The sequence below is a fragment of the Daphnia magna genome, linkage group LG7 (assembly GCF_020631705.1).
Source record: "Daphnia magna isolate NIES linkage group LG7, ASM2063170v1.1, whole genome shotgun sequence".
In the NCBI taxonomy this organism is placed as follows: Eukaryota; Metazoa; Arthropoda; class Branchiopoda; order Diplostraca; family Daphniidae; genus Daphnia; species Daphnia magna.
Genome location: NC_059188.1, coordinates 6,058,833 through 6,077,099, shown reverse-complemented (window position 1 = coordinate 6,077,099; position 18,267 = coordinate 6,058,833). Strand labels below are relative to the sequence as shown.

At 32.0% G+C, this 18,267-nt stretch overlaps 1 protein-coding gene across 1 annotated transcript; it reads left to right on the top strand.

Annotated features, from left to right (window-relative positions):
- The first annotated feature begins 8,738 nt into the window (after positions 1–8,738).
- LOC123474479 lies at positions 8,739–9,968 on the top strand. The gene is made up of 2 exons (XM_045176691.1): positions 8,739–9,018; positions 9,079–9,968. The coding sequence occupies exons 1-2, from the start codon at positions 8,739–8,741 to the stop codon at positions 9,966–9,968; spliced, it is 1,170 nt and encodes a 389-aa protein (XP_045032626.1).
- The last annotated feature ends 8,299 nt before the right edge of the window (positions 9,969–18,267 follow it).

The window sequence follows — 18,267 nt, the reverse complement described above, 5'->3', positions numbered from 1 at the left end:
ATGCTGACGACCTAACTGTGGCGACGTATCACAAAGATCCAATAATAGCCTCCCGTAAATTGCAGTCCATGTGCGATGGGGTAAACAACTGGTGCCTGGGCAACAAACTTGCATTAAACGCTAGCAAATCGATCTTTATGTTTATATGCAAAAACTCTTCAATTGGTCCCACATCAGCATCTCAATCAATGACCTGAGAATTTTTCCTTCTGCAGAGACCCTCTTTCTTGGGCTTACGATTGACTGTCGCCTAAAATGGCACTCCCACATCTCCAACAAGATCGCTGCAGCCCAAAGGGCGTTTTTTGCACTTCGGTCTAGTTTAAAGTCTACGTGGGGCTATGATAGGAAGCGTCTGAAATATATCTACCTCTCTGCGGTTGAACCCATCTTGCTTTACGGTTGTTCCGTCTGGGCCCATTTTCTATCCACAAAAAAAGGAATCAAGCAACTTCGTGCATTTCAGCGCTCCATTGCTCTCTCTCTAACCTGTGCCTTCAAAACTGTTTCTGCTGAAGGATCCTTCGTCCTTGCAAATATCCTCCCTATAGATTTTCGGGTAATGGAGATAACCCATCTCCGTTTTTCCACCGACACAACAGGACGGTTCTCTGCAGCCTCACTGAAATGGCTTGCTGGTAATCTACCATCTTCCTCCCCTCCTCTCAAAAGTGACTCAACCCGGCGCCACTTCAACCACTGTTGGCCACCTTGGATCCCCTCGTTTCACCCAGTATGGTTACGTGAGGAGTGCAGTTTACACTCACCTGAAGTCTTTGTACTCCTAGTTTTTGTTGCTGTTGCCTTCTCTGGCAACTCATTTCACTGCTGTCTTATCTCAGCCGGACAGACACAGGTGCTAGACGTTGCAAATGGCCCTTTAGCAACCGCAAACAACTCGCATTGTGCCACGCAACTGTCTATTCTTCATGCACTATCCTTAGCTAGTCACTCGGTGCGAAATGGGTGGCAGGTTGAAATTATTGCTTATCATCACTCCGCTTTTGGGTTCACTCGCTACGGTGCTATGCTCTCGGAAATAGAAAGGCTCTGTGTAGACATACTGGCCCCTCGCAGAGAAAATATTCGTCTCTTTTACTGTCATCCTTCTAAAGCTAAGGGTCTTCAGCTAGCCTATGCGGGCTGCTGCATTCCTGGTTCCCATCTTCTACACCTTCCGCAACTTCTGTTAACAAAAAATTGTAGCCTTGCCGTAATTAAGAAGCAAGTACGGGATGCCTGGCATTCTCAATGGCTGGTCTGCTCTAATGGCAAATCTACTAGATCTTTCTTCCCCACAGTGCAATCAGCATCGGTGATCCTTCCACATCAACTTTGTCCCCAGGTCACTCAAATCCTCTCAGGTCACTCTCTCTTAAACGAGCATCAGTTTCGTTTTAATTTTTCCGCTTCCCCAAAATGTGAATGTGGACACGCTTCAGAATCTGTCATGCACTTCTTATTCTATTGCCCTCTTTTCTCTAGTCCGCGCTTAACCTTCTCGGCAACCTGTGTCTCTATCGATGGCTTTTGGCCTAGGTCCCTTGAATCAATCCCAACATGTCCCATCATTTGGAAAGATTTTATCGTCTTCATACGTGCTTCCAAGCGCCTGCGCTAGAAGAAAAACTAGATTGGTGTGGCTTTCAGGCTTGTTGTTTTCTTTTCAGCTCATACGATGCCCAGCTCTAGGCCTTTAGAGTTTCTAAGGCCGTCCTAGAGCCAAATGTGCGTCCATTCTCTTTCATGGTACTCAGTCCTCCTCTCTCTTGCTGGTCAAAGGAGCTAGAGGCGATAGTATCCTCTCCATAACACCCGTTCACACCCTAATAACCCACAGATTTTCCCGCTGCGATTGTAATGCTCGGTGCTCTGTCTCGGTGGAGGCTACGCCAGTGGCCGTCGGCTGGCGGCCTCGAAGGTCCAACCAAACTGGATTGACTCCAGCCCGCAAGTCTCCTTGCAGGAAAACCTAGCAGAGATCTCAAGAGCATCACATGACCAGTGTGGCGTAAATAGGCCCAGGTTCCCCGTGTATATTCCCTAGTGTGCACACTCATGCAGCTTGTCTTGTTTTGTTTTGTTTGTATTTTGTTAATATGTAAATATACTCGGCCAATACATTTCGGGCTATACTCCTGCTGGAGATAAGCCCAGCTAAAAATTAAGAAAAAATACCATGAGTTTTTACTTCTATATGTAAACATCATCAAATATACTTGTATTCAATGTGAATACACTGTTATACCATGAGTTTTTACTTCTCTATCTAAACAGCATCAAATATACTTGTATTCAATGTGAATACACTGTTATACCATGAGTTTTTACTTCTATATGTAAACAGCATCAAATATACTTGTATTCAGTGTGAATACACTGTTACACCATGAGTTTTTACTTCTATATGTAAACAGCATCATCTATACTTGTATTCAATGTGAATACACTGTTATACCATGAGTTTTTAATTCTATATGTAAACAGCATAAATATACTTGTATTCAATGTGAATACACTGTTATACCATGAGTTTTTACTTCTATATGTATACTGCATCAAATATACTTGTATTCAATGTGAATACACTGTTATATCATGTGTTTTTACTTCTATATGTATACTGCATCAAATATACTTGTATTTAATGTGAATACACTGTTATACCATGAGTTTTTACTTCTATATGTAAACAGCATCAAATATACTTATATTCAATGTGAATACACTGTTATACCATGAGTTTTTACTTCTATATGTAAACAGCATCATATATACTTGTATTCAATGTGAATAAACTGTTATACCACGAGTTTTAACTTCTATATGTATACTGCATCAAATATACTTGTATTTAATGTGAATACACTGTTATACCATGAGTTTTAACTTCTATATGTAAACATCATCAAATATACTTGTATTCAATGTGAATACACTGTTATACCATGAGTTTTTACTTCTATATGTATACTGCATCAAATATACTTGTATTCAATGTGAATACACTGTTATACCATGAGTTTTTACTTCTATATGTAAACAGCATCAAATATACTTGTATTAAATGTGAATAAACTGTTATACCATGAGTTTTTACTTCTATATGTAAACAGCATCAAATATACTTGTATTCAATGTGAATACACTGTTATACCATGAGTTTTTACTTCTATATGTATACTGCACCAAAAATACTTGTATTCAATGTGAATACACTGTTATACCATGTGTTTTTACTACTACATGTATACTACATCAAATATACTTGTATTCAATCTGAATACACTGTTATACCATGAGTTTTTACTTCTATATGTAAACAGCATCAAATATACTTGTATTCAATGTGAATACACTGTTATACCATGAGTTTTTACTTCTATATGTAAACAGCATCATATATACTTGTATTCAATGTGAATACACTGTTATACCATGAGTTTTTACTTCTATATGTAAACAGCATCAAATATACTTGTATTCAATGCGAATACACTGTTATACCATGAGTTTTTACTTCTATATGTATACTGCATCAAATATACTTGTATATATGTGAATACACTGTTATACCATGAGTTTTTACTTCTATATGTATACTGCATCAAATATACTTGTATTCAATGTGAATACACTGTTATACCATGAGTTTTTACTTCTATATGTATACTGCATCAAATATACTTGTATTCAATGTGAATACACTGTTATACCATGAGTTTTTACTTCTATATGTAAACAGCATCAAATATACTTGTATTCAATGTGAATACACTGTTATACCATGAGTTTTTACTTCTATATGTAAACAGCATCAAATATACTTGTATTCAATGTGAATACACTGTTATACCATGAGTTTTTACTTCTATATGTAAACAGCATCAAATATACTTGTATTCAATGTGAATACACTGTTATACCATGAGTTTTTACTTCTATATGTAAACAGCATCAAATATACTTGTATTCAATGTGAATACACTGTTATACCATGAGTTTTTACTTCTATATGTAAACATCATCAAATATACTTGTATTCAATGTGAATACACTGTTATACCATGAGTTTTTACTTCTATATGTATACTGCATCAAATATACTTGTATTCAATGTGAATACACTGTTATACCATGAGTTTTTACTTCTATATGTAAACAGCATCAAATATACTTGTATTCAATGTGAATACACTGTTATACCATGAGTTTTTACTTCTATATGTAAACAGCATCAAATATACTTGTATTCAATGTGAATACACTGTTATACCATGATTTTTTACTTCTATATGTAAACAGCATCAAATATACTTGTATTCAATGTGAATACACTTTTTATCCATGTTTTTTTTTATGTGTAAACAGCATCAAATATACTTGTATTCAATGTGAATACACTGTTATACCATGAGTTTTTACTTCTATATGTAAACAGCATCAAATATACTTGTATTCAATGTGAATACACTGTTATACCATGTGAGTTTTTACTTCTATATGTATTTAACTGCATCAAATATACTTGTATTCAATGTGAATACACTGTTATACCATGAGTTTTTACTTCTATATGTAATACATTGCAATGTGAATATACTTGTTATTCAATGTGAATACACTGTTATACCATGTGTTTTTACTTCTATTTTATTGTATACATATGCATCAAATATACTTGTATTCAATGTGAATACCTGTTTATACTGAGTTTTTACTTCTATATGTAAACAGCATCCCAAATATACTTGTATTCAATGTGAATACACTGTTATACCATGAGTTTTACTTCTATATGTATACAGCATCAAATATACTTGTATTCAATGTGAATACACTGTTATACCATGAGTTTTTTACTACATGTGTATACTGCATCAAATATACTTGTATTCAATGTATGTGAATACACTGTTATACCATGAGTTTTTACTTCTATATTGTAAATCATGAATATACTTGTATTCAATGTGAATACACTGTTATACCATGAGTTTTTACTTCTATATGTAAAGCATCAAATATACTTGTATTCAATGTGAATACACTGTTATACCATGAGTTTTACTTCTATATGTAAATACTGCATCAAATATACTTGTATTCAATGTGAATACACTGTTATACAGTTTTCATGTATATGTAATTCTATATTACATCAAATATACTTGTATTCAATGTGAATACACTGTTATACCATGAGTTTTTACTTCTATATGTAAACAGCATCAAATATACTTGTATTCAATGTGAATACACTGTTATACCATGAGTTTTTACTTCTATATGTAAACAGCATCAAATATACTTGTATTCAATGTGAATACACTGTTATACCATGAGTTTTTACTTCTATATGTAAACAGCATCAAATATACTTGTATTCAATGTGAATACACTGTTATACCATGAGTTTTTACTTCTATATGTAAACAGCATCAAATATACTTGTATTCAATGTGAATACACTGTTATACCATGAGTTTTTACTTCTATATGTAAACAGCATCAAATATACTTGTATTCAATGTGAATACACTGTTATACCATGAGTTTTTACTTCTATATGTATACTGCATCAAATATACTTGTATTCAATGTGAATACACTGTTATACCATGAGTTTTTACTTCTATATGTAAACAGCATCAAATATACTTGTATTCAATGTGAATACACTGTTATACCATGAGTTTTTACTTCTATATGTAAACAGCATAAAATATATTGTATTCAATGTGAATACACTGTTATACCATGAGTTTATACTAATCAAATATACTTGTATTCAATGTGAATACACTGTTGAGTTTTTGTATTCAATGTGAATACACTGTTATACCATGAGTTTTTACTTCTATATGTAAACAGCATCAAATATACTTGTATTCAATGTGAATACACTGTTATACCATGAGTTTTTACTTCTATATGTATACAGCATCAAATATACTTGTATTCAATGTGAATACACTGTTATACCATGAGTTTTTACTTCTATATGTAAAAGAAAAATTTTATTCAATGTGAATACACTGTTATACCATTTTACTTGTATTCAATGTGTTTTTACTTCTATATGTGAATACACTGTTTATGTATATATACTTGTATTCAATGTGAATACACTGTCTATACACCATGAGTTTTTACTGTATTCAATGTGAATACACTGTTATACCATGAGTTTTTTCCATATATATATTATTCAATGTGAATACACTGTTATACCATGAGTTTTATTTACTGCATCAAATATACTTGTATTCAATGTGAATACACTGTTATACCATGAGTTTTAACTTCTATATGTAAACATCATCAAATATATTTGTATTCAATGTGAATACACTGTTATACCATGAGTTTTTACTTCTATATGTATACTGCATCAAATATACTTGTATTCAATGTGAATACACTGTTATACCATGAGTTTTTACTTCTATATGTAAACAGCATCAAATATACTTGTATTCAATGTGAATACACTGTTAGACCATGAGTTTTCACTTGTATATGTATACTGCATCAAATATACTTGTATTCAATGTGAATACACTGTTATACCATGTGTTTTTACTTCAATATGTATACTGCATCAAATATACTTGTATTCAATGTGAATACACTGTTATACCATGAGTTTTTACTTCTATATGTAAACAGCATCAAATATATTTGTATTCAATGTGAATACACTGTTATATCATAAGTTTTTACTTCTATATGTTAACAGCATCAAATATACATTGAATACAAGTATATTTGATGCTGTTTACATATAGAAGTAAAAACTCATGGTATAACAGTGTATTCACATTAAATACAAGTATATTTGATGCAGTATACATATAAAAGTAAAAACACATGATATATCAGTGTATTCACATTGAATACAAGTATATTTGATGCAGTATACATATAGAAGTAAAAACTCATGGTATAACAGTGTATTCACATTGAATACAAGTATATTTCATGCAGTTTACATATAGAAGTAAAAACTCATAGTATAAAAGTGTATTTACATTGAATAAAAGTATATTCCATGCAGTTTACATATAGAAGTAAAAACTCATGGTATAACAGTGTATTCACATTGAATACAAGTATATTTGATGCTGTTTACATATAGAAGTAAAAACTCATGGTAGAACAGTGTATTCACATTGAATACAAGTATATTTGATGCTGTTTACATATAGAAGTAAAAACTCATGGTATTACAGTGTATTCACATTGAATACAAGTATATTTGATGCTGTTTACATATAGAAGTAAAATCACATGGTATAACAGTGTATTCACATTGAATACAAGTATATTTGATGCAGTATACATATAGAAGTAAAAACTCATGGTATAACAGTGTATTCATATTGAATACAAGTATATTTGAAGCTGTTTACATATAGAAGTAAGAACTCATGGTATAACAGTGTATTCACATTGAATGCAAGTATATTTGATGCAGTATACATATAGAAATAAAAACTTATGGTATAACAGTGTATTCACATTGAATATAAGTATATTTGATGCAGTAATCATATAGAAGTAAAAAGTCATGGTATAACAGTGTATTCGCATTGAATACAAGTATATTTGATGCAGTATACATATAGAAGAAAAAACTCATGGTTTAACAGTGTATTCACATTGAATACAAGTATATTTCATGCAGTTTACATATAGAAGTAAAAACTCATGGTATAACAGTGTATTCACATTGAATACAAGTATATTTGATGCAGTATACATATAGAAGTAAAAACTCATGGTATAACAGTGTATTCACATTGAATACAAGTATATTTGATGATGTTTACCTATAGAAGTAAAAACTCATGGTATAACAGTGTATTCACATTGAATACAAGTATATATGATGCTGTTTACATATAGAAGTAAAAACTCATGGTCTAACAGTGTATTCACATTGAATACAAGTATATTTGATGCTGTTTACATATAGAAGTAAAAAATCATGGTATAACAGTGTATTCACATTTAATACAAGTATATTTGATGCTGTTTACATATAGAAGTAAAAACTCATGGTATAACAGTGTATTCACATTGAATACAAGTATATTTGATGATGTTTACATATAGAAGTAAAAACTCATGGTATAACAGTGTATTCACATTAAATATAAGTATATTTGATACAGTATACATATAGAAGTAAAAACTCATGGTATAACCACGATATAATAGGAAAGGTACACTCTCGCGCTATCCCAGTCTCTTGGAAGAAACGGCGGGTGTTCAGTAAAGGGTCCCAAGATTCCCCGTCAGGTTAGCTAGTATAGGAGGCCCATCGCCTCTCGGGGGTATAGTAAAAATTGGGGTTTTTCGTTCGTTATTTAGAAAATTACCAATCAATGTGTCCAGAAATGGATTTCATTTAAGCTTAATTTAATTCCCTATCCTTAAATACCTAACTCATCTAGATTAGGCAATTATTTATATGTTAAATTTGTGATTGAAATTCACAATTTTTTTAAATTTGCGCCTTTCGCAACATTGCCTATTTCATTATATTAAACACGTTTGTCTTCTCTCTAGTGCAGCAACTTTTACACCTTTGTGCTGTTATTGTAATAGGACGTGTTTATGTTACCGGCTGAGGCCGAATATACGGTATGTTTTTTAACTAGATGTTTTATGTCTTTAATTTCTGCATTTTTATAAATACGAGTTAATAAGACTGTTATCTTAGGCTCAGTATGCCGAAAAAATGCTTTGTTTATGGTTGTTCAAGTGGTTACAGGCAAAGTGAAAAAGTGCCTATGTTTAAAGTTCCTAAAGATGACACTTTATTCATCAAATGGAAAAAAGCTGCTAAACGAGGCAGATCTGACAAGACGCTTTCCAAGAATGATCACATTTGCTCAAAACATTTCCTAGAGCAGGACATAGTTAAAGGGGAGACTGACTTCAACGGTGTATATACACCAAGAAAAAAATGGTGGCTAACAAAAGGAGCAATTCCTGTACTAGGAAAAGGTAACAACACCATTTTATTTTAAAATGTTATTCCCTACTAATGAATAATTTGAATTTTAGATTCAAGTAACCTGAGAAATAGTCGTATGGCTAAGAATGTTACCAGCGACATGAAGCCAGAAAGTCACACTGGTCAGGATATCATTGACATGCAGGATGTTTCACACGGTAGCTATAATGTAACAGCAAATGTGCAAACTGTATCACATAATGACTTGGAAACAACAGTTAACTTGCAGGGTGAATCATCTAATAATGGCACTGCCAGTGACACCAACGAAGACCCAGCAAATGTGCAAGCTGTTAATAACTTGGAAACAACAGTTAACTTGCAGGGTGAATCATCTAATTATGGCACTGCCAGTGACACCAACGAAGACCCAGCAAATGTGCAAGCTGTTAATGACTTGGAAGTCACAGTTTACATGCAGCGTGAATCATCTAATAACAATGGCACTGCCAGTGACACCAAAGAAGACCCAGAAAATGTTAAACAAAATTCATTGCAAGAATCTATTGACGGTCTAATCTTAGATCCAACTGAGGCCAAAACACCTAATGCATCTTGGTGCTGGCTACCTGCCGAAGTGGAAGCTTTTGGCAAAGAGAGACGAGAAAGTTATACTAGAACCTGTGTAAAGTTTACAAAGGTTGACGATAAAGTAGTTTACTCAAAATCCGTAACCGTAATACGAAATGAGTTGTTCTACCGTTCGAAGGGTGTACTAGTGAGACCGAATTTCTTACCAGAAAGTTTCGTGTGCATTTTAGATTTAGAAGATGCTATGGATCGGTTTGATTCGTCTTCACTATGTCTTGGCTGTGACCCAAAGTTTGGTGAGCAACTGGCGACAATGAAAAGTGTCACTCAGGGGAAATTTAATTGGCGATCCAAGAGATGCCTAAAAGTTCTCGAGCGAGGCTCGACATGTCATTTTGTCGGCATCTGAACGAGTTATTGCCAATTAAACAATCAAAAATGGAGAAGCTTATAAGCAGGAATAGAAAGCTTGAAGCCAGTATCACTGCGAAAGAAAAGCAGGTTAAAAGAAGAAATGATGCTGTTAAGGTATTTGTTCTAAAAACATTCGCTCTGTATAAAGTTATGGCAATTCAAATTTTGTATGTCTGTTTATTTAGAAACTCAGGGAAGAGATAATTATTCTCCGTAAAGATATGGTCAGGTCGTGCAACCGTGTTTTGGCCGACAAGCTTTCCAAGTTAGATCCACAGGTAAATGGGTAAACAGTGAATTAGGGTATGAGATGGATAGCATAGATTTTAACATTTTTGACAAATATTGCATTGGGCCAATTTCACTTATATCAAGTTCCGTCATTCACTATATTTACTAAAATCCATATTTTCATTTATTTTTGACAGTCTTTTTTTATTTATTTTTGACAATCTTTTTTTATTAATTTACTTAAAGTGTCGTTAGTTTCAATTTTGACTTACATTCTCACTATTTCATTTCTTTTCTACATTTTTTAAAAAGTGTTATTCACATAAAGTGCGTGCTAATATAACTTTTTGAATATTCATTTGTTTTTAACAATTACTTTTTTCTCTTCTTCTTCAGGAACTATTGGTGGTAAAAACTATTTTAAAAAAAGCAGAATGTAAGAATGATAAAAGCATGCGCTACGATCCTGCTTTTTTGCTGGAATGCATCATGTTAAGGATTAAAAGTAAAGCTGCTTACGTTCATCTAAGGCTACAAAAGCTCTTGCCTCTACCTTGCCCCAATACCATTAGAAAGCTATTAAGCTGTATGACTTGCACTTTTGGTCTTAACGGTTATGCTTTAGATGCAATCAAAGTTTTTCTGAAAAACAAGCCAAGAGCCATGAGATTCGGTAGTCTTGTTTGGGACGAGATGTCGCTAGCCCAGTTAGTTAATTTTGATGCCAAGAAACTATTATTTGAAGGATTCATAGATTACGGTACTGCTGGGCTACTATTAAAAGAACAGAAAGAAGAATTAGCAGACCATGCCCTCGTTTTAATATTTCGACCATACCGGTACTCTTGGATTCAACCCATTGCCTGCTATGCGACAAAAGGAGCCTGCAAAGGTGAGTTGTTGACCGAACTGATGGCAAGAGCTATTACAGTATTGGACCAGAATGAAGCAATTGTGAAGTCAGTAGTCTGCGATGGAGCCCAATCAAACAAAGCCGTCATGAAGACTTGTGGTGTGGTAGGAAAGTACGACAGGATTGTCAACACCTTTGTCAATAAAGCTACACCAATGGAAGTGGAAATGTGTCCGCCAGATCCAGACATTGCAGTGAATCCAAGTCTATCGAAAGAATCGCTGGAATCAAACTCATGCGCCTTGTCTCGGAACGAAGTAGCATGCGATCACAAAGATGATGTCACTTCATTTGGACATCCGACGGCAGACGGAGAATTAATTTTTTTTTTCATTGATGTGCCTCATCTATTGAAATGCATTAGGAATAACATTTTCAACGTAAAGGAGGTTCAGGTATTAGTAGCAATAAGAAATGTTTACTAGCATTATGTTATCTTATTTCTTTTAGTTCAAAGGAAAAATAGTTCGGTTTTCTGACTTCGAGTTGTTATACAATAATAGTAAAGTTCCTGGCACTCCACTGTCTATTTTAAGCAAGCTTACGAAAGCTCACCTTTATCCTACTTCTTTTGAGAAAATGAATGTGAAACTGGCGGCACAGATATTATCCGATTCCGTTGTTTTAGCAATTAAATATTTCTCTTCTTTGCCTACTACGAGAAATGTGTTCACAAATGAGAAAAGTATTTATAATTTCATATAACTCTGCATATAACAATTAATAATTTTTTTACGATACAGATTTTGGTCCTGGTACAAAGGGGGTCGTTGACTTAATAAACAAATCGTTTGATATAATGAACGGTCGATGCTCGAAGCAGGCAATCAAAAAGGGGAATAACTGGAGTTTGAAAAAAGCCGTAAGAATATTTATATAAATGAAATAATTTTTTTAAATCAATATTTTCTGATAATTTAAAGATATTAGAGGAGCTTCTTGAGTCTCTCTGGGAAACCGAATTAAAGAGTGATGAGACTGGAATTCCATCTTTTGCATCTCAAACTACCCTACAAGCATTGAGGATGACTGTATTCAGCACAATTGAACTCACGGACTATCTCCTCTCTGACGAAATAGGATACAATTTTATTTTAACGGGGAAATTTAATCAGGACTGTGTGGAAGTACTATTACTGGCTTAACAAAAAAAAAATCCTTTATTAATTTCTTCTTTTTATTTGCTTTAACGTAGCGCTTTTTTGGCATAATTCGTGCTGCTGGTGGCGGTCAAGAAATGCCAACTGTCCGGTCGTTTCTTGCACTATTCAGAATGCTTTCTGTTTACTACCCTACAAGAGAAATAACAAGAAATAGGGCAAATGTTTACCAATTGGAACAAATGAAACTTCTGACGACTTACAAACAGAATATGCTGGACAGATTTAAAGCTGATGAAAAAGAGACGAAGAGAAGGCGCGAGGGTTTAAAAAGTAAACTCGCTAAAGGAATTCAATTTTTAGATTACGATGCACAAAATGAGAAGTCGTACGACAAATATTTGGAACATGTCGTGTACGATCTCGCTGGTTATATGCTTCACGCAAGAAGAAAATTAATAGGAAAATGTGATGACTGCTGGAAGTCGTTGCTCACTAACGACCAGTTAAAGCCAGACAGTTTTTACGCAGACAAATTGGTGGTATTGAAAAGCAAAGGCGGTTTGAAAAGCCCAACAAAAAATATGTTTGCTGTGATTTTAGAAGTCGAAAAAGTTCTTATCAAACACTTTGCATCACAAGATGCATACATTCGTGATTCATTCGACTCAGTGATATAAAAAATGTCAGAAATGAAAGTGCATCGTATCTGCTGTAAATTGCATCGCGAAAAACTTGTATCTAGTCTCATATACGAGTACATCGTTATTCGTTATCGATTCCAAGGAAAATGGAAAAAACAAGAAGAGGCTGCAAAGGCAGATTCTGTCCGTCATACGCAAAGAAAACTGTCGAAGATATCGCAACAGGATAAAAAATCTTCAAAAGTCGTTGCTCAATCGGATTTGAGAAAGACAAAGAATGATGCAAAAATAATGCTTGAAAAGAATCGAAAGAAAAAAGAAATATCTTCAAAATTCATAAATAATATTCCACTTCATGTAAAGGCAAAGTCTAATGTAATTGAAATTGTTCCTGTCCTGCGAATAAGTGCAAGGAAAAAAACTCCAAAATTAACCAAAGCACAGCAAGCAGAAAAGGAAGTGTGAAAGGATTTGCGACTTTTTAATTTATTATCTGATGTTGAAAAAAAAAAACAAATAAAATGTGTTTTCCATTACTTATTTTTGTTTATTCTATTTTTAGATAATTAAAAATGAATTTGAAGATATCAATCTTCAAATTTATGCTGTAGTGTAGCCGATAAGCGGAGAAATCTAGATCTAGATCTCTAACACAAGACATTCAAACAAATAAAATTGGCAATGTTGCGAAAGGCGCAAATTTCAAAAAATTGTGAATTTCAATCACAAATTTAACATATAAATAATTGCCTAATCTAGATAAGTTAGGTATTTAAGGATAGGGAATTAAATTAAGCTTAAATGAAATCCATTTCTGGACACATTGATTGGTAATTTTATAAATAACGAACGAAAAACCCCAATTTTTACTATACCCCCGAGAGGCGATGGGCCTCCTATACTAGCGAACCTGGCGGGGAATCTTGGGACCCTTTACTGAATACCCGCCGGTCTTGGGGATAGCCGAGAGTGTACCTTTCCTATTATATCGTGGTATAACAGTGTATTCACATTGAATACAAGTATATTTGATGCAGTATACATATAGAAGTAAAAACTCGTGGTATAAGAGTGTATTCACATTGAATATAAGTATATTTGATGCAGTAATCATATAGAAGTAAAAAGTCATGGTATAACAGTGTATTCGCATTGAATACAAGTATATTTGATGCAGTATACATATAGAAGAAAAAACTCATGGTTTAACAGTGTATTCACATTGAATACAAGTATATTTCATGCAGTTTACATATAGAAGTAAAAACTCATGGTATAAAAGTGTATTTACATTGAATACAAGTATATTCCATGCAGTTTACATATAGAAGTAAAAACTCATGGTATAACAGTGTATTCACATTGAATACAAGTATATTTGATGCTGTTTACATATAGAAGTAAAAACTCATGGTATAACAGTGTATTCACATTGAATACAAGTATATTTGATGCTGTTTACATATAGAAGTAAAAACTCATGGTATAACAGTGTATTCACATTGAATACAAGTATATTTGATGCTGTTTACATATAGAAGTAAAAACACATGGTATAACAGTGTATTCATATTGAATACAAGTATATTTGATGCAGTATACATATAGAAGTAAAAACTCATGGTATAACAGTGTATTCACATTGAATACAAGTATATTTGATGATGTTTACATATAGAAGTAAAAACTAATGGTATAACAGTGTATTCACATTAAATATAAGTATATTTGATACAGTATACATATAGAAGTAAAAACTCATGGTATAATAGTGTATTCACATTGAATACAAGTATATTTGATGCAGTATACATATAGAAGTAAAAACTCATGGTATAACAGTGTATTTACATTGAATACAAGTATATTTGATGCAGTATACATATAGAAGAAAAAACTCATGGTTTAACAGTGTATTCACATTGAATACAAGTATATTTCATGCAGTTTACATATAGAAGTAAAAACTCATGGTATAAAAGTGTATTTACATTGAATACAAGTATATTCCATGCAGTTTACATATAGAAGTAAAAACTCATTGTATAACAGTGTATTCACATTGAATACAAGTATATTTGATGCTGTTTACATATAGAAGTAAAAACTCATGGTATAACAGTGTATTCACATTGAATACAAGTATATTTGATGCTGTTTACATATAGAAGTAAAAACTCATGGTATAACAGTGTATTCACATTGAATACAAGTATATTTGATGCTGTTTACATATAGAAGTAAAAACACATGGTATAACAGTGTATTCACATTGAATACAAGTATATTTGATGCAGTATACATATAGAAGTAAAAACTCATGGTATAACAGTGTATTCACATTGAATACAAGTATATTTGATGATGTTTACATATAGAAGTAAAAACTCATGGTATAACAGTGTATTCACATTAAATATAAGTATGTTTGAAACAGTATACATATAGAAGTAAAAACTCATGGTATAACAGTGTATTCACATTGAATACAAGTATATTTGATGCAGTATACATATAGAAGTAAAAACTCATGGTATAACAGTGTATTCACATTGAATACAAGTATATTTCATGCAGTTTACATATAGAAGTAAAAACTCATGGTATAAAAGTGTATTTACATTGAATACAAGTATATTCCATGCAGTTTACATATAGAAGTAAAAATTCATGGTATAACAGTGTATTCACATTGAATGCAAGTATATTTGATGCTGTTAACATATAGAAGTAAAAACTCATGGTATAACAGTGTATTCACATTGAATACAAGTATATTTGATACTGTTTACATATAGAAGTAAAAACTCATGGTATAACAGTGTATTTACATTGAATACAAGTATATTTGATGCAGTATACATATTGAAGTAAAAACTCATGGTAAAACAGTGTATTCACATTAAATACAAGTGAATTTGATGATGTTTACATATAGAAGTAAAAAATCATGGTATAACCGTGTATTCACATTAAATACAAGTATATTTGATACAGAATACATATAGAAGTAAAAACTCATGGTATAACAGTGTATTCACATTGAATACAAGTATATTTGATGCAGTATACATATAAAAGTAAAAACTCATGGTATAACAGTGTATTCACATTGAATATAAGTATATTTGATGCAGAAATCATATAGAAGTAAAAAGTCATGATATAACAGTGTATTCGCATTGAATAGAAGTATATTTGATGCAGTATATGTATAGAAGTAAAAACTCATGGTATAACAGTGTATTCACATTGAATACAAGTATATTTCATGCAGTATACATATAGATGTGAAAACTCATGGTATAACAGTGTATTCACATTGAATACAATTAAATTCCATGCAGTTTACATATAGAAGTAAAAACTCATGGTATAATAGTGTATTTAAATTGAATACAAGTATATTCCATGCAGTTTACATATAGAAGTAAAAACTCATGGTATAACAGTGTATTCACATTGAATACAAGTATATTTGATGCAGTATACATATAGAAGTAAAAACTCATGGTATAACAGCGTATTCACATTGAATCAAAGTATATTTGATCCTGTTTACATATAGAAGTAGATACGTGTGTTATAACAGTTTATTCACATTGAATACAAGTATTTTTGATGCTGTTTACATATAGAAGTAAAAACTCATGGTATAACAGTGTATTCACATTGAATTCAAGTATATTGGATGCAGAATACATATAGAAGTAAAAACTCATGGTAAAACAGTGTATTCACATTGAATACAAGTATATTTGATGCACTATACCTATAGAAGTAAAAACTCATGGTATAACAGTGTATTAACATTGAATACAAGTATATTTGATGCAGTTTACATATAGAAGTAAAATCTCATTGTATAACAGTGTCTTCACATTGAATACAAGTATATTTGATCCTGTTTATATATAAAAGTAGAAACCATGGTATAACAGTTTATTCACATTGAATACAAGTATATTTGATGCAGTTTACATATAGAAGAAAAAACTCGTGGTATAACAGTGTATTCACATTAAATACAAGTATATTTGATGCAGTATACATATAGAAGTAAAAACTCATGGTATAACAGTGTATTCACATTGAATACAAGTATATTTGATGCAGAATACATATAGAAGTAAAAACTCATGGTATAACAGTGTATTCACATTGAATACAAGTATATTTGATGCTGTTTACATATAGAAGTAAAAACTCATGGTATAACAGTGTATTCACATTGAATACAAGTATATTTGATGCTGTTTACATAAAGAAGTAAAAACTCATGGTATAACAGTGTATTCACATTGAATACAAGTATATTTGATGCAGTATACATATAGAAGTAAAAACTCATGGTATCACAGTGTATTCACATTGAATACAAGTAAATATGATCCTGTTTACATATAGAAGTAAAAACTCATGGCATCACAGTGTATTCACATTGAATCCAAGTATATTTGATTCTCTTTACATTTAGAAGTATAAACTCATAATATAACAGTGTATTCACATTGAATAAAAGTATATTTGATGCGGTTTACATATAGAAGTTAAAACTCATGGTATCACAGTGTATTCACATTGAATACCAGTATTTTCGATTCTGTTTACATTTAGAAGTATAAATTCCTAATATAACAGTGTATTCACATTGAATACAAGTATATTTCGGATAAAGTCTATTTTACCCGAACAAAGTATACTTTATTGTTACTTTACTTTTACTTAATTCAGAGAAGCAAGTATACTGAACTGATATGTATTTACTTGTAAACTGAATAAATGGTCGGCTTAAATTCCAACTTTACTTTTACTTAATTCAGAGAAGCAAGTATACTGAATTGATCTGTATTTACTTGTAAACTGAATAAATGTTCGGCTTAAATTCCAATGTTGCCAACTGTTGGAATGCAATGTTGCCGTCATTAATTGGTAATATATATTAAATTCGTATATAGATATTGCAAAACTTTTGTATGAAGTCATTATTCTGCTAGCTCAGTGGTATAGCACTGGATTGTAAATTAAAAGGTTGTTGTCAAATCCAGTTGTCGGAGGTAAATTTGTTATTATATGTTTAGTCTTCAGTATATTCAATTGGTTATTAAGATGATAAAGTGATTGTAGTATTTACTTTATTTGTATTACGACATTTTAAAAAGTATTGTTTAGTTAAGTATTGTAGGTCTTTGATAATTAAGTTAGGATTTTTTTTACTATACTTAATTAATTCATATTTAGGGGTGTGTTGTTACTTAATATTAGTATTGATTGAGGTATGGCTACTAATGTATCTATTTTTATGAGTTCCTCAAGTGATATTATTAAGAGTAATAGTGAAATGCTTGAAAAGTTTTATTTTAAATGCAAAAAAAGGAAATCTATTTCAAAATGACAAATACCATT